Source organism: Micromys minutus (assembly GCF_963924665.1).
Source record: "Micromys minutus genome assembly, chromosome: 6".
Taxonomy (NCBI): domain Eukaryota; kingdom Metazoa; phylum Chordata; class Mammalia; order Rodentia; family Muridae; genus Micromys; species Micromys minutus.
The window spans coordinates 48,524,751-48,549,564 of NC_137975.1; the positions used below are offsets into that span (position 1 = coordinate 48,524,751).

The window sequence follows — 24,814 nt, forward strand, 5'->3', positions numbered from 1 at the left end:
GAGAACTTACCAGAACGTCTGTGGAATTCCAGGAGATAAATTTTGCTGGAGTTCAAGAAGAAATGAAGTTAAAGTAGAAGAGATTTGGGTAACGGCTTGAGCAGATGGAGCAATAATCTGCTTTAGAACAGACACACTACATGGTGGTGACATGTGAGTGTCACAAGTGTCATAGAACAGATAGATACCCAAGGCTCACCTTGAATTTGTCAGAGAAAGAATGGCCAGGCCAATATAAAGAATGGGAGTCAGAAAGGTCAGAGAAAGAAAGGACTGGGCTGAGAGAAATTGTGGGAACAGATCATTTGAATTGAATGCAAGAATCCAGGATTGTGCCTTGTGTCTGCTAAACAGAGTAGGAACATACTGAAGACCACCTACAAACCAGTGGTTGAGGAGCAGGTGGAAATAATTACTTCTCTAAAACTTGTTATTAATAAGAGTCATGAGACTTCAAAATTTATCTACTGTGGGTCAATCTACAGGCTGATGGTCCCAGAGCAATGGTTTTTAAAATGTGGTTCCCAGTAACAGCAGTAGCACAGGAACTTTTCAGAAAGACAAATTCTTAACCCCTACCCTACATCTACAGTTCTCAACCAGTCAGACATAGTGTTAGAACTCAATAGACAGAGGAGAGATAGAGCTGCAGTGGTAGACCAAAAAACTAACAGATACCTAAATTACAATCCTGCTAAAATCAGTGGTAAAGGCTGGTGAGATGTCTCAGTCAGTAAAGAATTTTCCTGACAACTATGAGAATCTAGTTAAATCACTGAACCCCAGCCATGACCAGTAATGTGCTCCTATAAAGGCATCATTGAAAAGATGGGAGATGAGGACCAGCAGAATCATGGTGCTGACTTACCAACTTGGCTATTCTATTTGAAAGAGTTTTAGATCCATGGGAGACTTTGCCTTAAACAAAAGGTGGAAAGTCCCTAAGGACCAATACTCAACATTGTTCTCAGACCTCTACCTACAAATGTACAGTGTCTATACATCTCTGGCATGAGTCTGCACATGTAGATGCACACAAAAACAGATAGAGTGGGAGTGTGAGATGTACGTATGAGGGAGATTGAGCAAGAGCAGGGGTGGGGTGGGGTGGGACACGAATCAAAGGTACAGAAGCAAACACATGAGCATTTAAGACTTAAGATTTATTGGCATTACCTCCCTCCCATGTAAATCTCAAAGACTTCTTAACTGTAGATCTCTTATTTATCAGGATAAAAACCTTTCCATTTATGATGGAGCGATGTACCAATGAGCCCACTATAAAGTGAAAGTATCTAGTCATGTCATGTGTCTAACTTAAATATTATTATTAGCCTAACCTACTTTAAACTTGCTCAAAACGCTTAGGTAATCTACAGTTGGTAAACTTGTTGAATATAAAGCCTATTTTATAAAGTAGCAACAAGTATGTCATATGAAATTAAAATTTCAAAATATGTATTCTCCTGATTGGTTATCACTTTCAATCATTTGGAGGTATGAATTATCTCTGTAAGAACAGTGGACACTCTTTTGATATTGTGCACTGTGGGTTGAGTATATGTATACACACACACACACACACACACACACACACACACACATATACATATATATATTTAAATCTGAATGGAGACTTCTCCATATTTAAACATTCAATGGCAAGCCATAGGGCTACTAGTTACTTGAAATACAGATTATGATTCTCAAGAGTAAATGAGAAACGGTGGTCAATCTTGTAGAATTTCTGGACGTTTCTCTTCATCACGTGAGTTTTAAACTTACAGATCATTTTATTAGCTGATTAATAAAAGGATTTGGAGATCTCTCCCCAGTATATTGTTTATTTTTTTTCAGTGTTCTGCTGTTCAGCAGTATTGTGATTCTAAGTAATCTAGAGATGGTCTAGAAAGACAGAGAACAAACAGGAAAGTTTTGAGAAATAGCCCAAACTGTTGGCGCCTGTGAATACTCTTGAGAGCAGTGTTTATCAGTTGTTTATATCCACAGAACAACTAAGTTTCTCCTGGTTATTGTTGTCTGTGATGCCCAGGAATCCAAATCAGGGCCTCACACATGCTAGGCAAGCACTCCAGTGATGAGTTACATTCTTAGCCCTCATTGGCAAATCTTGTAAATACAGAATAGTGAGGTACATCAACTGGAATTTCTAAGACACTCACTGTGGACAATAAGGTTACTATTACACATAACTCAATTTTAGGAGCAAGAAAAAATGGCATTGTACTTGGTAAAATAAAATGGTAGAAAGGCAGAATTTCCAGAACCCAGAGAATCCTGCTAAGGAGTTCAAATCATGTACTGTCCTAAGTAGGTTTAAATGGCACCCGGAGGGCAGCAAGCGTCCCTGAAAGAGGCAACTTTCTGATTCAAAGATCAAAAGGGCCTAGACATGGAAAGTGTCTTGAGCTAAAGGCTTCAGAATGTGGTCCTCAGTGTTAGGTACACGTAGGAATTGTGTAGGAGATTAAACACGCGAGAATCTTGAGCGATGGAATTCTATTGGTCGTTTGACCACTGCCATTTTTAATCCCGTCCAGTCAGGTTGAAGATTGAAGAGATGCTGGCAGTCCTTTTGATAGCTGATCTCTTTATTCAAGAGGCTACTCACCCTCCCCCCCCCCCCCAGACTGTTCTAGCCATTCTGGCTGGAGGCTACCCTAAAGAGCGTGCTTGACTGGATGGTCATTGCGGCGTACACTCAGTACACTCAACGTACTGTATATCTGGGTTCGTCTAGGCAACATGCCAAGACCTCTGTTGAAAGGTTTTGTTGAGCCAAGATTTTTCTTTCACTTCTTTTTGGAATATGTCTTCTTTCAAGAGAGTCAAAGGCACCCTCTGTCTATTCTCTTTTCCTGTTTACGATTGCAAAATTTTTCCCCATGTGCTGGAAATTTGCTAAATTCAGAGCCAAAGTTATGCAACAATATTTTACTAATTAGGACACAACTTTAAAGAGAAACTTTTTGTTAACTCTGTACTGTCTACTGTATGTAAATGGTACCTGACAGTCATCTTCCGGAAGGAGATCATGAGTAGTTCAAATCAATATAAAATGAATTGCTATGGCATGATATGCTAGACTAGTTCATCTTATGTTCTATAGCTAAACTATGTAAAGAGATGGCTTGAGAGGAGGAGTCAACAGAGCAACAGAGAAAGCATCAGGCAGAAGGTCTTTACTGTGAATGGTACCCTGATTAGTAGTTAGAGGAAGACTAAAGTCTAAGCTGCCCTTCCTCTGTTTATTAAAGCTACAGGCTTAATGTGTCCGTACCGGATAGCAAGCTCCGACTAGGGACACATGCTCTGACTTGGGACACTGAAATGGTTTAGTTTCCACATCCTCTGCAGTAAAGGGAAGGCATTAAGCATGCAAATGAATATGCACAATCAAATCTTATTAGGGATGAGGAAACACACAGAAAGAGATTGGATAGGATTGGAGCAGACGGATAGTGAGGCAGTTGGGCAGGTGAGCTGGTGGGTGGGCAGGCAGGGAAGGCTTCTTCTGTAAAACTGTAACCTCTGAACTAAAACCTGAGAATTAAGCAGGTGCTATCTGGTCAAATAGGGGAAGGGAAAGGAAAGACCCCATGACACAAGGAATCGGGGGGAGCAAGAGAATCAAGATCAAAAAGTAAAACTCTAGAGGAGACTGGGAAGTTCACATTAACGCTCAGTGTTTTCCCCTGGGCAGGTCCTTCATACAGCATGATAAACTCTGGGTTTTAAAATACAGGATGCAATACAAAATGTATACTAACCAGAGTCATGCACCACTGAACAGGGTCCTTTTAAAGCAATGCGTTGTTGTCAACCCATTTCATCATGTGAGCACTGTAGGATCCTCACACCAACTAAGCTTGCTGCAGGCTTACTTGCTCATCTGTGGGGCTACCCAGCTCTGTGCTGCACATCCATGACTGAGCTTCATTTGGTAGCATGTGACTCTCAGTCTTCACGTGCAAAACTGATACTCTTACGTGTGTTTGTGTGTACATGAATGCGTACAGGGAATCAGCAGACAACATTTAAAGATGAGTCTCTGCATTGCCCTTCCGGTTTCTGCTCAGAATTCAATCACATGAAGCCCTCTCCCCTCTGTCTCCTTTCCACACATGCTATCAGAGCTCAGCAAATGCTTGCTTGCGGAGCCTGGGGTTGGCAGTGACGTCATATCCTGAGCACTGTGGCTCAGGAATCCCTACACACTTCATTCATTTTGCTCAGTGATAAATAAATCCGTTTATCCAGTGTGCCTTTTTTGTCAACAGCACAAATCTTCTCTTTACTTCAAGAAAATGGGTCTACAAGTAAGCTTTCTCTGTGGGTCCGTTTTGAATGTGGCTCTGTAGATGCAAAATAAAACCTACACTGCAGTGCCTTTATGCAGATCTTCAAAGAGAATCCCACCCTGGAAATAAAGAAACGGCCACAGTCGCCCTGCCTGGCTAATCGGTTCACAGCATTCAGCATTGACAGCATTGTTCAGAAGCTGAATTCTATCCTGGGAGCCTCGGTCTGGGCTGTTGAAGGGTATATAGAACTTCCCATAAGTTGTGTGAATAGAAGCCTCCCAGTCAGCTGCACACACCCCTCCTCCCTTCCCCTGTGGCTCCCTCAGGCCTCCTCTCACTTGGCAGTGGGCTAGAGCATACAAACAAGGTCAAGGAGCTTTGTGAACAGAGAGTGACATTTGCAAAGGCAGCAGGCTCTTTAGCTAGGGAACCAGCAGGGGAAGAGCTAAGTGGCATGTGATCAGGAGGTGATGTCACCATGGACTTCCACAAAGGAAAGTGTGGCCTTTTCTTTGGGAGATAGATGACATCATTCTCCCAGATGGGGGCCACCGCATTCTCTTTTCTTTTTAGTTGTTAATGAGATTTCTGAGACTCTAGAGTTTTTAGAAGTTGGTTTGGGAGCACATTTTAAAACATTTTTCAAGACCTTCTGTGAGTGACTGGGTTCAAAAGATAATGCCTTCCTGGCTAACTGGACATCCAGTCCCGCACCAAGGGCTTCTCTTCTCAATGCTGGCCAGGAGCTTCTAGAGCATCAGCCATGTTTCTTTTCAACCCTCATTCTGGCTCTTTGGGACAGTCAGTAGTTTGTACTACTGTTGGTCTGTCTGGGGAATTTCTTCTAATTTGACCCTTTCATTTGTTTTTGTGACTTAGAGTTGTAAGTTTGGGTTTCTGTGAGTCCAAGTTTTCAATACTGTCTGTTTCTTAGTGAATTGCCTGGGTAGATACAGAGGGACAGCTCACAGCATCTATGGTCCCTGTCTTAAAAAAAATTCTAATTTAAAATGTATAGATAACAAGCATCCTAGCATAGCACAGGCATGTGCAGTACACAGAAAATATTTAGGATATCTCAGTATCAAATGCTATGAATAAAAAGCTAGAAGATACCTTGAAAGGCTCTGTAGGGGGCAGACCGATAATGAACAAAAGGCTGAAAAACACTAAGTAAAGCATGTAATAGAAATTAATGCAGAGCTGCCTGTCCAACTGATAAAAGACAAATGCAGAAAGCTAATATATTTTCTTGCCACCAGGGAAAGACCATAGATGATTTTTTTTCCCTGTTACTAGGGATGGATCTCAAGGCTTTGGGTATGCTGAGCAAGGGCTCCATATCTCTGCTACATTACATCACAATCCCCAGAGATGGATTTTTAATTTGAGCTCTGGGACTATAGGTATATAAGGGGATGTAGTGACTTGCACAGATGGACAATGTGTAATAGTATCGTAGGTGCTGGGGCTGTCTTTCTCAGGCACATAGAAACAATGATCTGAAGGTGCCTATGAAGAAATGGCTCAGCATGTAAGTGCACTGGCTGCTTTTGCAGAGGACCTGGGTTCTGTTCCCAGCACCCACTGGCATCTCGCAACAACCTATAACTACAGTTCCAGTCAATATAGTGCTCTCTGGCCTCTCTAGGTGTCAGGCCTACACGTGGTACACAGACATTCCTGAAGGCAAAACACCCATGTGTGTAAATTAAAAAAATGAATACATGCACACACACACACACACACACACACCCGAACATACAGAAATGCACACAAAGAGACAGAGACAGGGTTAGAGTAATTAGTTGGTGATACAGCCCTGTATCAAATTCTAATACATAAATGCCACATTTTCTTTTCCTGATACTTTCTTCAAAGTTACAGTGAGGAAATCATATCATTCAGGTTTTCATGTTTGAACATTATTTTGGGACCTTTTGAACTATTTCATGATGGGTCTTTCGTGCCTGTCTTGAGCCATGTTTCTTCATGGCATTGGCAATGAAAGTGATTCCATAAATTGTGGTCAGCAAAGATCCAGTCAGTAAAACCAGCCTGTGCATCAACGACTCTCAGAGAGCCCTTCCTCTCAGCTGGTGATGGGATTACTTTCAGGGTGGTACTTCCTGCTAAGCTGTGACAAGTATAGCATGAGAGAGAGGAGAGCACACAGAAACTCCCCTGTCTCTACTGGGCCTTCACTTATGACCAAGATACACCTCGCTCATGCACCAAACCTTTAAGCAAGTGATTAGAAGAGATGGAAAAAGAGATGAAGTCCTGCCATTCTTCTGTGGTTATACTGTGACATAAATTCTGTTTTGTTTGGACAGAGATTTAAGGAAATGCAAAGGAGAAGCGACTAGTTGTGTTCATACACAAAAACGGCTCACGAAATCTCCCCTCAGATTTTCGCATACTGTATGCATCAATGTGTATTTCTATTTTGCCCACTTTCATATTTTGGATTTCTGTCTTTGTGCTACTTGAAAACATTTTTAGGGGTGAATATTAGAAATGAATATTGTCTTAGGATAGAAACATGTTCAGAGTTTTGATTATGATCCTATAGCTGACTTTTGATTTTTGACAAATTCTCCGTTATAGCTTTGTTTAAAATGATTTCTGAATGAGTAATGTTGATTTTAAAAAAATCTGTTTACCCAGACACACAAGTAGTGCCTTCCTGCATTTCTAGATGCTTAGGGACTGAGCAAGAGGTTCACTCGAGCTCATGGGTTTGAGATTAGCATGGGCAATATAGAGTGATCTTGTCTCAAAAACAAAGAAATCGATTTGCCAATAGTCTCACTGCTGGAATAGTTTTCTCAAAATCAGTTTTGTGGCTCATTTTGCCTCAGGCTCCAGAGTCTTCATGGCAAGGTCTATGAGCAAATGCAGTGTTTAACTTGTATGGATCTTTCACGGGGCATGGAAAAGCGATATCACTTTTTTATTTATATTTGCCTTTCTGCATCCTTGACAACGACAGTAAACACACACACACACACACACACACACACACACACACACCCATAAAGTTGATCTGCATTTAGTGTTGGCTCTGAGTCTGTGGCTAGAGTCTTCGGGATCTCATATTCCAATTCCCACCTTAGCACTGTTTGAAACCGTCTGAGAGCTATTTCCACTGCTTCGTTTTCAAACTGTTATAAAATGGGGGGAAAATAACCCTTAAACAATCATGACCTTCCAAAATCCTATGTTGCACAATTCAAAATAGTCCTTGATTTGGGGCCAAAGGGAGAGTTTTCTCAAATTTTCTGTTTGTGTTTTGGTTTCCTAGCAACCACATCCCTGATGGAAATTGCACATTCTTTCCAGGAGATTCCTCACTTCAAACTATGTGAAAAGGGAAGCGATTGGCTCTTTTCTTTTCAACTTTAAAACTAGAACAAACACAAATGCCCAAACTCACACAGGAGGTCATTATGTCCAGTATGGAACATTGATCTTTTTAATATCTCTTAGCCATCACACATCCCTAGATTAATTTTATTTGATTGCTGCTGTGAGCCCAGCAAGCATGTCATCTTCCTCTCACCAAATAGAGTCTCTGATATAGGACAGAATGATACTATTGAAGTTAGTAGAATTATATTCTGCATATATGTGATGAGTGATACAAAAATCATTTTATGCTTTTTCTTTTCATTATATAGACTATACAATGAGTAAGTTCAATCACCTAAGAATAATTTTAAATCTGTCTTTAGGAATTTTAAAAACATTTTATTTACTTATAGTATTCATGTATTTACGTGTATAGTATGCAGGTATGCATACCATATATGCATGTGGAGGTCAGAGGTCAATTTATAATGGCCATCTGCCTGCTTCCATCACGTTAGCTGTCAGCAAACCTTTAGCTGTTGAGTCACCTCTCTGCCTGTAACTCTGTCTCAAGTTATTAACTCTGACAAAGCAAATTACACTGGCCTGTGAAAATTGAATTAAAATATGATTAATATTTAGTGCACTGACCTTACTGGCATGTTGCTTATTATCCTTCTTGGTGTTGTTATTTGAAAAATAATCATTTCAGTGTACTCGGTACTTTAAAATATTATCTCCTATCTCATTCTAATACTTCTGTGAAGGGAGCAACATTGTCTCACATTGTAGATAAAAATGACTGAGAAAGGCACCTTCAAAACATTAAGTGACTAACAGACTCAGAGGTCCAGAGACGGTGCGATCAGCACAGAAAAAAATCCTTTGGTGTCAGACACCAAAGTCTGTGCTTTAAGCAGTGGCTTGCTGTCTGAAATCAGCAATTTCTCCCACAAGTTTCATTGTGAAAAGGTGGTATCACATGGTAATCTGAGGAAGTCTAAAGCTTGCGGTAGCTAATTTTATAAATGAACTTCATAACAATAAACATTTAAAAGGAATCCATAGAATCTTGCACATGTGAGTTATGTTCTTGTTTCAAGAGCGCCTCACAAATTTACATCATTCATTCATTTTCCCTTCTGTTCAAGCACCAATGAACTGTGGAGTCTTGCCGTGACGTCTGAGCACATTGTCAGATAGAGGACTAGCTCAAAACAGCTCATGTTTGTCCACCTTTCTGCTTAATGTCTGCCTTTCTTTCCATGAATTGAGCACAGTCATGCTTGCTAAGCATGTACTATACCACTGAGCTATGATACATCCCTGTCTCCATTCATTTTTGGAATGTTGTTTTGGAACCACCACACATGATCAATGGACTTAATTCATCTGGGAAAAAACAGAGGATTAGCTAGGCTGTTACCTAGGACTAGCTCCAGAAAGGAGCTTACAAGGAGGAGTTAGGCTACAACGAGAGGGACAGGCTAGTTGTCTTCAGAAGACATTGGATGCCTCCACAGAGACCCTGAGTGTGAGGTGGGGTGTGTGGGGACTTAGCAGATGTAGATGTTCTGCTTCAATTCAGAGAGAAATTCAGGCTGACTGGCTGGCTGACTACAGCCCTGGACATAATGCTAAGAGAAAATGATCTTGGAATCATCTGTCTCTAACCACAACCTCTGTTGCCCTCTTTACACAGCCTTCCCACATCTGCATGTTTGTGTCCAAGTTTTCCCTCTTAGAGGACAGCTTTGAAGGCCACCCCAACTGCAGGGCAGCAGCTTCTCCTTGACCCTCCTTGACTTGATTCTATTTGTGGTTCTATCAGCACCACCATCTTGGTGCTGCTTGTTTTTGTGCTGTCTTGGGTGTGGAGCAACCTCCCTGTGGAGAAAAGCTTGGGAATCGAGGGCAAAGTACACAGAAGAATTAGAGAGAAACGGGTGAGGTGGAGCCTTGAAGGCTTCCCGAGCCTCTCTTTGGAAAATTTTGTCTAAAGTAATGATATTGAAGACTCGAAGGTTTGAAAACTTTAAAATAGAAATGTGAATGTTGGGCTTGCAAATGCCTGAGGGCATGATCCCGTTATTTTTGCCTGTTTGTAGAATCTGTTAGTAGTCTTAGAGACAACTTCTTCTTTTGAACGGTATTTGTCCCATTTCATTCATTTCATTTGCTTTGAAGATATTTCTTACTACACTTTGTTTTCAAAACTCTCTGAGAGACAGAGAGAAGGTAGATAATAGATAGAATGGCTGTAACTAATAGATTCATTACAAACAATGGAGATCTGCAAACAAAGAATTCCTACTGAGCAAACACTCTGAATCTGACTAGAAATTCAAAATAGAAAAAAAAAATAGATTAGAAGGAACTCAGTAGAGTTCATGTCAATGAAATGGTGCTGAGACCAGATATACTTCTCTGGACTAAAATAAAAGATGTCTATCCTTTAGTATAGGGAGTTAAATTTAATATAAACAGTGGCCATTCTGATTTATCCCACATACTGGTGTGCTTGGGGGAAGATCTTCAATATTCAGATCCAGGTCATCTCCAATAGCTAGAGGCCATGACTGTCTTAATCTTACATACCCATATGATAGCTTGCATAGTCATTCCTGTAATTTTATAGCTATAGGTACCATTGATTTTGCACTTCTGATATTTTTTGTTCAAGTCACATACTTCATGATAAGGGTTTGTTTGTTTTGCGTTTTGGCCTATACAATTAAAAACAGGTAATTTCACTCATATGGCTATATAGAAATCAATTACAATTTACTATCACAAAGTGTAGAGTAGTAGTGAAGTCTCCATGGAAGATGAAACTGTCTAACCCCTCATGCCTTCTTAAATCCTAAAAAGAGAAGGTCATTCTGTTAACTCCTTGCTTCCCTGTAATGAAGTACCAGACCCAGAGTCTGTTGCTGCTTTTCTCGATGGTAGATCTTTTCTATTTCTAACCTCATGCTTGTCTAACCATCATCCAGTGTTCAAGATGATGGTTAGTCTAAGATACAGGGAGAACCTACATATCACCCTCCTTTCTGTGTGATACCAGAGCTGCTGCCACCTCATGACTGCTTGAGAGGTTGGCTGCCTCTGTTATGAGCAAAAGAATGAGCTGTATTAGCATCTTAAGGCCATTGTAATAATGTATCCAGAATAGGCAGCTTAAGACGAGAATGTATTACTTTATTCTAGAAGGCACAGATCTAAAGTCAAGACCATCACATCAAGTGGCGCTCTGGAGAAGAATCTTCCTGTCTCTCCCAACTAATGTTGTCTACTGGAAAGTGTTGTGGTTTGTGGCTTAAACAGCTACAACCTCAACTTCTGCCTCTAACTTTACACAAGTGCCTTCCCTCAGTGTTTGGTTGACTTACTTTATCTCTTCTCACGAGAGATTTTAGTACCACCCTAACCTGGTAACAAATCCTTGACTTGATAACATTGCAGAGACCTCTCTGTCACATTTTCAGGTTCCTGGCAGACATGGAATTGGGGAACAAATCCACGTATTCCAGAATGTTCTGTTCTGTGACTTTGAACAATTCTCCTTCTCTCTAGCTTTGTCCCATTTTTTTTTTTTTTTTTTGTTCCTGTCTTATTTCCTCCCTTTTGTTGAAGAGAATGTCACATTTCTTGTCTTTGACAGCAAGGCAAAGACAAAGTATCCCAAATTTGTCAGGACTGACATGAACTTCAGAATTTGCAGATTCATTTTCCTGGGAATCTTTGTGGGCTAGCATTTTTTTGTGAGAGCAAGGACCCGAGCTACCTTGATTATGGAGTGAAGTAAACAAGAGAGCCTGGCAAGTTTAGCTTGCCATGGTTTGGATCCTCCCTGGATTCCCAGCAAACCTACTCTGCCAAGAGTGGAGCTCCACTCCCAGATCTTCCCCCGCCCTCCCCGGCTCTTCTTCTCTTCCTCTCTGGCTGTTGCTAAACTTGCTTACTTTTAAAGATAACTTAGAGTTCTGTTCATAAAACGGCTCTCCCAGCAATGTTTCTGTTCTATCTGGCACGAGCCATGCGTTTTAGAATTCCTACAGAAAATAAAATGAGGCTCTTCTGTGCATGCTCTGTTGTCTTTAGGCTTTTGTGCTTGTGTGTTTTAAATATAAACAAGTGTCAACAACACAAACTAGAGACGAAATAGCCAACTATAGGCAGAGGCACTAAGAAACCTTTTTATATGCTAGAGGAAAATTGGCCTGCCCAGTGATCTCACTTCAAGGTATTCCAGAACAAAGGGTGTGCATTTTTAAGAACATAGAAAGACTATCACAACACAAATCAATACTCAGTTGAGTATGTGAGCCTTCTCATTTATGTTATATTTAACATTTGTTTTCATTGTAGTTATGGTTTTGCTATAGGTTGGCTCTTGGGCTTTAAACAATGAACTGCTGATCTCTCAGGCATGGCCCCGGGAAGCAGAGAAGAGGATGTGAGGCCACCCTGGAAGCTGGCTCCATAGTTCCGTTCACCCAGCATTAGTAGACTTTAGTCTTATTTGTTCCATACAGGCACCTCTTCTGACAAAATGGCTTTTATATTACAGTGTTAGGAAAACAGAAAAAGAATGAAGAAGTGACACTTTTGAGTGACCGTGGGTCACAGGAGGATTAACTGAAGCATCTTGTCCCAGATCATAATTGTCTTAAAGACAGAACCCACAAGAGCTTTACTGTATTTCTGTGCTACAGTTTAAAAATTCATAGCTTGCTTTAGATGAAACAAAAACAGTATTAGGTGAGTTCTTTCATGAACAAAATTTTAAATTGTCTACCCAAATAAACAGACCCAGCAACGGCTTTCAACTCTTTCTTGCTCAGAGCTCTGGAGAGCAGTGTGCTTCCTGCTGATAAGGTAAACACTTCCTCTCAGCTGATGACTAGGATTTGGAGGGAAATAAAACCAAACAGATTATCAGTCAGTGGGAAAGGTTTTGTAAAGATAACTATTTAAAACTGGGAAAAAAATGTGTGAGTCACTTCAAAGCATTATTGTGGCCCAGTCCGGCTGCATCTAGACACTAACATCCAGACCCTGTCAGATTTGCCTCGAAGTCAATGAGAAGACTTCGCTCTGCTGCCTCTCTCCGGGTTGCTGTGGTCATTCTCTGTGTAGTCAGTGAACAGAGCAGCCACGAGGGTAGTGTACAATGCTGTCATTACAGCCCCACAGTACTGCCAGGCAGGATTAGCCAATGAGCTTACTGAAGACATCACAGAACTAGAAATGAAGAGGGGCTGGGAGGTGTCCGAATAACTGAGGATTTTCTCTAGCAGAATTCACTAAGAGACTTGGACGCACAGATCTTCTCTGAAGTGAGCTTCATACCGCTCGCGCCTGCTTCATGCTGTTAGGAATTTCAGACAAGCTACTGTGCTTATTAAAATCATTTTGAAAACTAAACTACCATATTCATATAACTGTTTTTAAAAGTTTACAACTTAATAAATAACTAATTTTGTATCTTTTTTTCCCATTGCTAGCTAAATGCTTAGCCAATAACTCTCCTCCTAGCTCCAGGGGTTTTTATACAGTATATTCTTATATATATTATAAGATGTATCTTATCTCTAGATAAACTCTTGTTAAGAGACAATACATAGGACAAGCAGAACACTGATTCCCATTGAAGACACTTTCCAAAAACCTTATTTTAACTATTATCGACCTACACAATGTTGGATACTAATAACCAAGCAGATGATCTGAAGATTACAGAGAAGAAATCTTAGTGTTGGAGCCCATTCTGTCTTATGTCATAATCCGCATTTAGCCCACATGCTACGATGCTTCTGAAAGTGTTTGATCTTCTGTCTCTAATTCAACAGTTCGAAATGCTGGGTTCTCCATGAAAGCCTTTGATGAACTGTTTAAACTCTGGGGAGAATACATTATCATACTCCCTGTCTCTCACTAGTTGACATTTTAATCATTTTATCACATTCTCCATGCAGAGCCCTGGCATGCCTTTCCTAAGTGAACTGTCATCTATTTTAGTTATATATACCTCGTTACCCCAAACCTCCCTGTTTCTTCTGTAATTTGTGATTTACTCAACCAAAAATGCAATGTGATCACGCGTTGTTGGTCGTGTGATCCCCTCCCCGCCATGCTATGTCCTGGTAGCTGTTGGTTGCCATAACACCCTTCATCCTCAGTTTACCCTTCCTGTGACTTTATGTCTCATACCCAAAGTCACCAACCTAACAGACTATGACATGATTATTCATTCATTCAATGGTATTAAGACCATTGAAACACCCAGTGTAGTTTAATCTTTAATCCCAGGACTCAGAAAGGCAGAGATCTTTATGCCTACATAATGAGTTCCAGACCAACCAAGGCTACATAATGAGACTGTCTTAAAATAAGAAAGAAAAAAAAAACAAAAAGTGTAAGAACTCTAGGGGGCAGTACTCACAGCCTAATTACTCTAGAAAGTAAGTCTGGGCACCACAGGGGCCCAGACTCAGGAAGTACCAATTTCTAGAGTAAGTAGACCTTGAGTGCTGCTCCCTACAGTTTACCGGAGTTATTGAAGAAGTGTAACAGCTATGCTGCTTTTGGCTTCAGGGATATTTTCAGTACCGTTTCACAGTTGGAAAAAATATTTCCTAGTCTTTGATGTCACTTACTGTTCATACCGTTCTTCACAGGCTATAAGTAATACCAATATGCTTACTTTTAAATAGCGATTTTCTACATAGGACACACACTATTCCCCACCCCCAAATAAAAGGAGAAACACTGTAAGACATGGGAAAAGATTTGCCTTGAGCTATAGATTTAAAGTATGGAAACACAAAGTTCAGGACAAAGTAGGAGAAACGCACATGAAGAAAGTGGTAGCACTCAGAACTTTAGCCAGAATCAAGGGCTTAAACTCTCTCTCTTTCCCTCTCTCCTTCTCGCTCTCCCTCTTCATCTGCTTTCATCTCCTCCCTTCTCTTCCCTGTCCCCCTTCTCTCCCCACCACATGTACTCTGTCTCCCTGACTATTCTCCCTCTCCCCTCTCCCTTCTTCCCAAGGCAATCTAAAGTATTACAGGCTGAGTTCAACTTTGCTATGTAATCCTATTGATCACTGACCCTGTCTCCATCTCCCCTCCTAGGACTGCAGACCAGCACCCCCATGCCTGGCTAGAATCGAGTTCTTTATAGATTGGAAATTCTCCTATTGGCTCCTATTAGGACCCTCATTCCCAGAATCCACTGTGTTCCTCGAATAAATTTAATAATGATTTTCCTCTCTTCTGGGGATTAAACTCTGGGTTTTATATATTGTAGACATGTGTTCTACCACTTACTTTATCCCATACCCAGAAGGTTTTTTTTTTTTTTTTTTTTTTTTTATGTTTTATTATAGCAACATTAAGCCTTTGTATAACTTCTCTCCTATAGGAGCCATGGCATGTTCTTTGTCACCTTTGGTGAGATGAAGGTTTGAATACGTTCTGACAACTGTTCCCACTTTGTGTTAACAGTTTTCTTTGCTCAACAGGCTGTGGTGGAGAGATGTCTGGAACCTCGGGCTCATTCAGCAGTCCTGGGTATCCTAACAGCTATCCTCACAACAAGGAGTGTATCTGGAGCATCCACGTGGACCCAGGGAATAGCATTCAGCTCACCATCCATGACTTTGACATGGAATATCATGCAAGCTGCAACTATGACACCCTGGAGGTAGGAAGTCCGCTTGTCCTTCAGTGTATCACACAATCTCAGGTAGAACCGGAGATGCCCCCATATTCTTTCCTGTGGCTAGTCCTGGCCTATTCTTAGGCATTCTAGCAAATATCCCCCCTTAATGGACAATGCTAGTAGACATAAGGGATTAATATACCAGTTTGCTTTCTTTCCTAGTAATGCTTGAGGGCCTTTGCTAGACGCAGCTCTCTAGGAAGTAAGGGCGGCTAACAGCAATTAGGAGGCAAAATGATCAAAAAACAGAAAAGGAGCCCCAGCAGGAAGAAGGAGTCCCAGTGGGCAGGCTCGGTTTGGTCTCTTTTAGGGGTAGATAGGAGGCTGGTTCATTGGTCCCCTATCTTTTGGTCCTGTTGATAAAAACTGTGCTTGGGTTCTTTAACAGCCCGAGGAATCTCCCTTAGAGAAAGTGGTCTGTGTTTGGGGATCAGGGAGAAGATGGTCCCCAGCACAATGTAAGTGTCAGAGTCCCCTTTACAGCAGCAGCTCTGCCACGGGTGGCTCAGTATCCTTCAGCTGCAGCTGCTGCAGAGGGTTGGCTCTGACTTTTTGGTTTCGTTTGGTTTGGTTTGCTTTTTGTTGTTGTTGTTGTTGTTGTTGTTGTTACTTAGTGTGGCCTTCATCTTCAAAAACTTTCCAATGCAACTTCAAGAGTTTAATCTCACAAAATTAAGGCAACCTTTGCAAACATTGGGCCTTAAAGTTGATTATAATTGACTTGGACCTACCAGCAAAATTGAATGGTTTCTAAGCACGCACAAATCCCCCAACTTGTCAGCACTGGGGACTGCTATTCCACATAATTCCACAGCAAATACCATGAGGTTGGGTATTTGGTTTGTTCTATTTTCCCCCACGTTCGTGGTGCCAAGCAGGTGACATAGAGAAATCACCTGAGGCTTGAGGATGAGCAAAGACATCCAAACCTCTGACTGACACATGTCAATAAGGCACATGTGGCTCTTGGCAAACATATCCAACCACATTCTCACTTGGATGTGAATAGCCCCATGAAGTAAGGGAGAGGGTGCTGTCCACTTACGATAACTGTCAAAGTCAAGTCTCACATTCATGACCTTTACTATGACCTCTGGGATGGTGGCTGTTATAGGCTTAGATGGTACTGAACAAAGTTTCCAGTTTCATGTGTCCCAGGTGAAGAAATGAACCATATAAGTAGACACAGAGAGAATTATTAAGAAAATGAAATGAGAGTGGGCTAGTAAGCTGAGGGGAAAACATGACCCTAAGTGTGCTGGACTCACCACCTTTATAGCCCAAGCCTCTCCCACACTTAGACACCCCAGGCTTTACTTAGGCATGCATTTTTCTATATAGCTAGGAAGTGAAGCATTTCAAAGCCTTCTCTGCCAGCTGACTTCTCCTATATGATATCTCCATATAGATTTCTCTGGCGAGCACTCTCTTCCATAAACGGAAGGCCTATGGGATGGACCTAGCCACCCCTCTTTGCTCTGCCCAGATAAAAGTGAGGCACAGGGGAAGACTGAAGAGTAGAGAGTCCTTTTTGGAAAAGTTTGACCCTTAAGAATTATGTGGAATGAAGAAGTGGGGTTCTCAAGCTGTCCCCTAATGGTGGGTACAGTCACTAAGAATTATGCTCAGCACCCCAGTTCCCTCTGCAAGAAAGTGGTGGTAAGAGGAACGAAGTCAGAGCCAGAGCTAGGGAGTGCTGTGTCAAAGCCACTGCTTTCTCAGCGGCAGACCTGCTACTGTGTGATTCCTCCATGTTACAGAAGGAATGGTGGTTAACAGAGGACATGGTACCTCCTGAAATTCACCCTCATAATGTGAAGAAAGACCACCAACACTAACCCATGCAAGGCTAAAGTGGCTCCTCTACCAGCACGGATACTACTTGGTTGCATAAAACCCATCGCTCTTACAAAAGGCTGGCCTCCGATTAGCCGTTAGGAACATGTTCTGTTCCAGGTCCCAAGCCCTTTATTTTCATATTCCAAGTACATGTGATTAGTGCCCACTTGGCAAAATGTAAATGGATTCATTGTGCTTTGGGCCTCGTCACACCCATTACATGAAAAAGCAGGGACAGGGGTGGTCCTCTACAAGCAGCCTCAGAACATAGGGCATGGGAGACTCCAGGAGCAAGTAGCACTGTTGGGGGTAGGTGGTCCTATGCCAGCTCAAAGATGTCTGTGACAAGAGACAGCCTGCTTGAGTTTGCATTTATCCAGTCAAGCTGACAGTTCTGTGGGCCCCTAAGTTCTACTAAGAACCTAGTTTGAAGGAATATGTCAAGACCCCAAAGGTTATAAAGAGTGACTCCTTGGCCTTTCATTCACAAATCTTTTTCCTATCTCTGCCAGTGCTCAGCTTACACGGAAAGTTCTGTAATGAATTAGTTTTAAGATGAGTGTGAGGAGGCTGTTTTTGTTGTTGTTTTGGTTTCATTTTATTTTTTGTTTTTTTTTTCCTTAGTCTGATAATATATTGACAGTAGGTTTCTAAATCTGCTAACCAGATGGCTGTATGATCCAGAAACAAGGTTAACTTTCTCAACTTGGACACTCACTTTTTTTCTTTTATTCTGCTAAGCACAACCAAATAAAACTTACCATCACTAGACACACTGAACTTTCTGGGATTCACTAGGTTTTACCAGGAGCCATTTCTTCCCCCAAAGAATCACTGTCCAGAAAGCGGCCCGTTGCACAAAACAGCCCCAGTATAGCTACTCATAACCCCGGAATGCTGACTTGATCTTCAAACTAAATGGAGCTAACAGAGCAGAAAGCAATGTTCAGAACAGATCAACACTGCAGGCTTTGAAATACTCTCCATCACGGGCATTTGCTAAAAACACACTTTAATCTCTGACCAGCACACCATTTCTTCCCCCCACAGGGCTTAGACACAACACTGGACTGGAATGGATCACACCCTGAAATTCTTTCCGTCCCTTCCCACTTGTGACCACATGCAAACTATCAGTTTCATTTATGGACACCAAAAAAATCGCTATTCTCTTGTTTTCTTTATGAAAATCCCAGGCTGATTTTGTTTTCAGTCTCCAAGAGAGCTCCGTGCAGTACCTGGATTAGCTTCCAAGAGAGGAGAGCTCCTCCCTGGCACAATAAAACAACACAATGGCTTGGTGTGGGCAGTTAGCACAGCCAGGGCCTCTCAGCACTGGTCATTTGTGAGTTCAGCCCAGCACCAGGGGAAGCAAAGGATGTCAGAAGTGACTGGTGGTGGTGTTTATTCTTTGGAGGCTTCTGGGCCTCATAGCCATTATGTGTATGATCTCAAGGGGATAGATGAACAGGGAAAATAAAGAGTAGTCCGCTCACTTGTAGGTTTTTTTTTTTTTTTTGTTAGCACTAGTGCCAGCTCCATGTTTTCTGGAAATATGTGCTGGTGGCAGCACTGTGATTAGGAGCACAGGCTGCTGGCTGCAGGTCCTGGGCAGGAAGGAAAGACAGACCTGGGGAAGGAGCTCTTGACAAGATGAGCTTGCATTCACATGTGTGTATGTAGAAGGGGCCAGAGGAAGCTCTTCCCGAAGCCCTGCTTTTTATGGCCCTTTCAGGGATTCACAAACAGTAAACAGCAACTCCTCCTAATGAAAATAAACCCAGAGCAATTGCTGGCTTCATTCCTTTGCAATTACTGGCCTTATGCTCAGCCCTCTGGGAAACAGCAGTTTCTTCTTACTTTAATTCCTGCTTTGCTGGGGGGAAGGGAGGGTGGATTAATCAGACAAAGAAATCATTATAGATTCGAGTCATGTACTCCTCCTCCAAAGTAGGTTTCTTGTTCTCACTGTCTCCCCCAGGGAACTCTCCAGTGAATTCCCCATCAGTCAGCTGAGGGCTTGAAAATGAGTAAGAAAGGGAGGGAATTTGGGAGGATGGGGGAGAGAGGCCCAGTGAGAGGTGAAGGGTTGCTGCCCATTAAGACATTACCCAGAGCTGCCTTCTGGCCTGGCTTTGGCCCTGGGTGCTGTGAAGGACTCAGACACAAACATACATGAAAACTCTCACCCAAAGTGGTCTGTCTTCTGCAAAGCAACTTTGATGAGACCTTGGAGGCAAGAGTAGGGGTGCCAGTGTTTTCTCTTTAAGTGTTATCTCCCCTTCACCTAGTTCAATGCACACTTTAGATAAGCGTTCAGCATGTTCTTCTGGAATAGGGCTGAGGAAAGGAAACCCTTTTCTGTAGAAGGTACCACCAAGTTGAGGGGTCCAAGTCAGTCATACAGTTAGGCAAATTTCGGGGTACTTGTGAGGATGCAGACATGTGGGAGAGTTTCCACATGGGAGGTAGGAGACCCTGGCTGGCCTAGCGCTTCAGTGCTGACATGAGAGAATGCATGTTACTCCTGAGATGTCCAAAATACACTTTTTCAGGTTGTATTTTGACTTCCTCTGAAGAAACAAACTTGCTGTGTTTGACTCCTAATCTTGTAAAATATCCAATTTTCAGGGTAGATGAGATTTCCTAAAAGTGTAACTAGAGAATCAACAGCCTTCAGTGAACTCAACAAGAGCAAAACCAGCATTCACCCGAGACTTCCAAGATTTAAAAAATCAATCTTTATACTATATTATATGTAGCATCTCTCCAGAGAAAGCAAGAATGCCCAGACATGTGAGAAAGAAGAAAGCAAAAGATAGGGACGATTTTAGAGTAATCTGGGTCTTTTCCATTTTGATGAAACAATTAGATATTTCGTAAGTGATTGAAAGTGTGTGTTTCTAAGGCAGAGGGAGTGCCCATAAATACCCGGTCCAGGTTTATAGTTCATCCCACTACGGGAGGCTGAATACCATCACTAATCATGATAGATTCCAAGATTTGGTTGCAAAAAGGAGCTCAAAGCAGGGCTGATATGCCTTGGTGTATCTTTTAACTAATATCCTTTTTTTTTTTTCCTTTTTGCATCCCTATTAGATCTACACAAGTCTTGATTTTCACTCTCCAAGAATTGCCCAGTTGTGTTCCCGATCACGGCTTGCAACCCCCATTCAGGTCTCCAGCACTGACAATGAACTCGCAATCCGATTTAAGACGGATGGCACTGTAAATGGGAGAGGTTTCAATGCTTCATGGCAAGCAGTCCCTGGAGGTAAGTGAACTCATGGAGGCATCCTGAAAAAAATCACTGGAAATCATTACAAAATCACTGGAAGAAGACATGAGAACTGTCCCCTGATGACTTTGTGACTTTTCAAGTGACCAGTATTGCTTTGCGATGTGGTCTTCCTTAACTATCATGACAGGGTCTAACTGTCTAAGGATATGAATAAGCTAGCCATGGAAGAGCAGAACTGAGGTGGTTGGAGAGACTTGTTAGCTAAACACATGACTCATTCCTATTCTCCAGGTGATACCAGTACGTTGTTGTAGATTGGTACTAATGGTTTGATTCAAGTGGGAATCTCTATGTCCATGCTGAATGTTCTTGTCCCCAATTGTTTTTTAATCAATCCATAAAGATGCCAATGACCAATGGCTTGGATTGGGCGGGACACTTAGAGTTGCACAGGTAGGATGCACAGAGGATCAGGAGATTTGCCATGATTCAAGGAAGAAGGATGGGATGTAGAAGCTGCAGGAGAAGAAGCCAACCAGCCATGAGAGATTTGTGGTAAATGGTCACTGGCCACTTCCCCAGTTGGGTGTGAGGTAGCAGGGGAAGGTTTAGAAGTGCCCAGCCTTTGAGGTAGCCAAGGCATTTAAAAATAAGCTAATGTGTGTCTCTTTCATTTGAGGATTCAAAAATAGCTCCTTGGTGGGTACACCCATGGGATCTACCAGGAGCCAAAGCAAAAGTAGCAAAAACTCCAGCAACATAAAGTGTCCAATTACATCATGCCATAAAATAGGTTTTGGATTCTTAGGAACTGTAAAAAGAAACAAGCATTAAGTTTGTCAAGTCCAAAATTAAGTGTTGCAATATTGATTTTCTGCCCCAAGATCTCAGGTTTTCAAAATAAGTTACTTACTGCAGAGTTTAAACATTAAACACACATATCAGACACATAACATTAAAACACATATATCACAAAGTGTTTTAATAGACACTCAGGTTTGGTGAGGTTCGTGTTTTTTATGGAAGGGTTGCTATATGCCTGGTACTTTTCTAACTAATAATTCATTTAATCTTTAGAACTTACATTGTGAGGGAAGTCTTTTGTCTACCTTCATCTTACAAGCACAGACAGGAAGCTTAGAGAACACACTGACTTGCCCAAGGTCCCATGGCTCTATACTAGTATGGAGGTGTCGCAGGAGGCCACCTTAAGCCACCTCCTTAATGCCAAGAGAGTATGGAGCTATATGAAATTTCTCTTAGAGTGGATGACATATGAATTTATATGTATAGCCTTCAGATTAGCCCCAGTGTTCAAAAACATTGCTGAAATTTTCTATCAGTTGTTGGTACTGTCATAAATCTAAGGAGCACTGACAGACACTTGATAACATTGTAAGAATTAAACACAACTTACGTAATGGAGCCCACCTAGAATATTAACAATTCCAGAGCCAAACATCAAGTAATTTATAGCATCATAAGCTATAGGACTATGAAACATTTCAAAGGCAGGGGTGATTCTTAGAGTGTATGTTTGAGAGAACAAAGGGTACTTTATGGGCCATTAAAGCATGAGTTCACCTGTACTTAGGTTTTCTGCTGTTTTTATTATTTTGAGACCGGGTCATATATAGACCATGTTGACTGCAGAATTTCCATGTAGTAACAAATAGCTGAACTTCTGATTCTCCTTCTCCACCTCGGGGTAGAATTATGGGATGCATGGCTGTGCACAGTGTATGCAGTGCTGGAGTTTGGAACCAGGTTCCACTGCATGCTAGATGAGCACTCTACCTGAATTATAGCCTACATTATTATTTTAATTAACTTTGACACCAACACTTAGAATATTTAAAGTACTTAATTTGTATTATCCATGTTACCTTATTTATGTTGGGATGAATGAGTTAATATTGATATTCAGTTTGTTGAAGGTTTTGCATAAAACGAATACAGTAGTCAAGCCAAGCAGGATATTGTATGTCTATGGTTAGCACCAAATTGCTTACATTTCTCTGTATAGCGGGGATTTCTCTCATGGCTAAACTGTGTCTCCTACTTGCAGGTTGTGGTGGGATTTTCCAGGTTCCCAGAGGAGAGATTCATTCTCCAAATTACCCCAATCACTACAGAGCTAACACAGAGTGTTCTTGGATCATTCAAGTTGAAAAACATCACCGTGTTCTCTTGAACATCACTGATTTTGACCTTGAAGCTACAGATTCTTGTCTTATGGTAAGTGACACAAATTCATTACCTCTGCAGTATGCACAGATTTTGAGGATGTACACATTGTAATTTATTTGTTTGTTATTTTATTATTATTATTTGCTTAAAATATGATCAGAAAGTGGAAGATCTAGGTTTGTCCAGCAGCTGTGTTAAAATAGCTTCACTAACCCTATCTCTGGCAAAAAGAGAAAAGGACTCCCCCTGTGTGTGTGTGTGTGTGTGTGTGTGTGTGTGTGTGTGTGTGTGTGTGTGTATAAGCAATGATTTCTACAAAAACTTTCTTGCAGGCATGGCTGGCCACAAACTAGAACTGGCAAGCTGTGGGCATAACTAACTTGTCATAACTAGTTTAGGTAGGTTATCATTAACCTTCTGGGATCCCCAGAGAGTTTTACTTTTCTTATGATCAGAGTTTTTCCATTCAAATCAATACTCTGATAGGACTAAACAGGCTGAGAAGTTAGGGTTCAGAAAGGGCTATTAGTGGGTTTTATGATAAAGTGTTTTTGCTGCTCCCAACAGCTAAAGCTTCTGACTTGAAGTCAATATGCTGTAATTAATGTAGGAGTAAAGTATTCTTTATCTCTGCAATTTAACAAGTTTTGGATGCTGATTTTCTCGCAATAGATTTTCCATGTTTCGTTTGTTTATAGGTATTTCATTCTAACACAAACCAGGCTTTCTTGGTTAATAGGTCTTCCTATTTTTGCTTCCTAACAGTCCCTTACACATATTCCAACTGGCTAGCCTCTTTGGAATTTGACTCAGGAAAATCCAAAAGGTTTTCCATGTTTTAAAATCATCAAGTCTGATAGTGTGCATTTTAACTAACATTTTCCAAGGTTGGATCATTAGAAAAGGTTCTTATGAGTTATAGTCATATACATATGCCCTAAACAAGTCTTTAGAGTCAGAGTGGGCCAGGTATCATATGTAAGATACCCATTCCCCTTAGTGCTAATTTGGACCAACCATCCTGAAAGGAATATTTAAAAGTTGGATGACATTTCAAAACACATTTCTAAATGTAGCTGTGTCTCATTTAATGTGGGAGAAAAGTGAGCACAGAATTTGGAGCAGCCTTTGCCTGTAAGGGCTTTGACCATTCAGCAAAGGTCAGCAGTACTTCTGGGACTTCTGGAGCATTGAGAACAGTCATTGAGAACCCAGGAGCTGCAGGACCAAAGTTATATACTACATAATATGAAGGTACAACAGCCTTCATGGGGACCACTTCTCAGCTTCCAGTCATCTGAGTGTCCCCACAAATCTCAAGATAGGGATAGAGGAGAACAAATATTCTGTTGCTTATATGCTTAGGTATGGATAATTGGGAGAAACACTTTAAAGCCTTCTGAAAGGGAAAAGAAATTATCCTGGACCCCTGTGTGTTTCCATTAGCCTGCAGCCTGTCATAGGCACTCGTCTCCTTGACAGGACAGTATTATATAAATGAGATACTGCAGGACAACAAACGAAAGCAAACTTGCTGCCATGCCAAATACTGTGGCCACCAGACATGTCACTCCTAAGCTCCTGAAGATAAAAATCAAACTAAAGTATTCCAGTGAAGAATTGCAAACTATAAAAAGTAACAGTGCGACCATAAAAAAATTAGAAAAAAAAAAAAAACATAGTATCTAAATTGAAGACTACACAATGGTTGGGAAATTTAGATTTAAGATGAAGTGAGAAATAGGGACCTAGAAGATAAGACAAGATAATGAATGTGAAGAAAAGCACAGGTGACCAAGAGAGGCATAGACACACGAGAGAGGTGCACAGAAAACAACCCTACAAGGAAAGTTCAGAGAATAAAGCAGAAGCAACAGATAGCAAGTGAATGATGGATTAAGACTTCTGAAATTGATAAAAGCAATTTTAAAATAAAAAGTACTTAGTTCACAAGCAGAATAAATGGGCATATTTACTTAAGAAAATCTTAAAGTGGGGGTGGGTGGGATGGGATGAGAAAGACTATCTTTCAGAATGTTACAGACTAAATGCTGACTTTTTATAGCAATAATTAGAAGCAAGCAAACAAACCAAAAGCAAATGGAAGTACATATTTTGGCTAAAAAAAGAAGCTACA

The 24,814-nt window shown here is 41.2% G+C and overlaps 1 protein-coding gene across 1 annotated transcript in view; it reads left to right on the plus strand.

Moving 5' to 3' along the window:
- Positions 1-24,814, plus strand: part of CUBN (cubilin) — a gene marked incomplete at its 5' end in the record, with an annotated part of 201,706 nt that overhangs the window by 79,480 nt on the left and 97,412 nt on the right. The window contains 3 exons of the mRNA XM_080917996.1: positions 15,208-15,389; positions 20,346-20,520; positions 22,556-22,725. Of these exons, the coding sequence (XP_080774122.1) occupies positions 15,208-15,389; positions 20,346-20,520; positions 22,556-22,725 (527 nt within the window). The remainder of the gene's footprint in view (positions 1-15,207; positions 15,390-20,345; positions 20,521-22,555; positions 22,726-24,814) is intronic.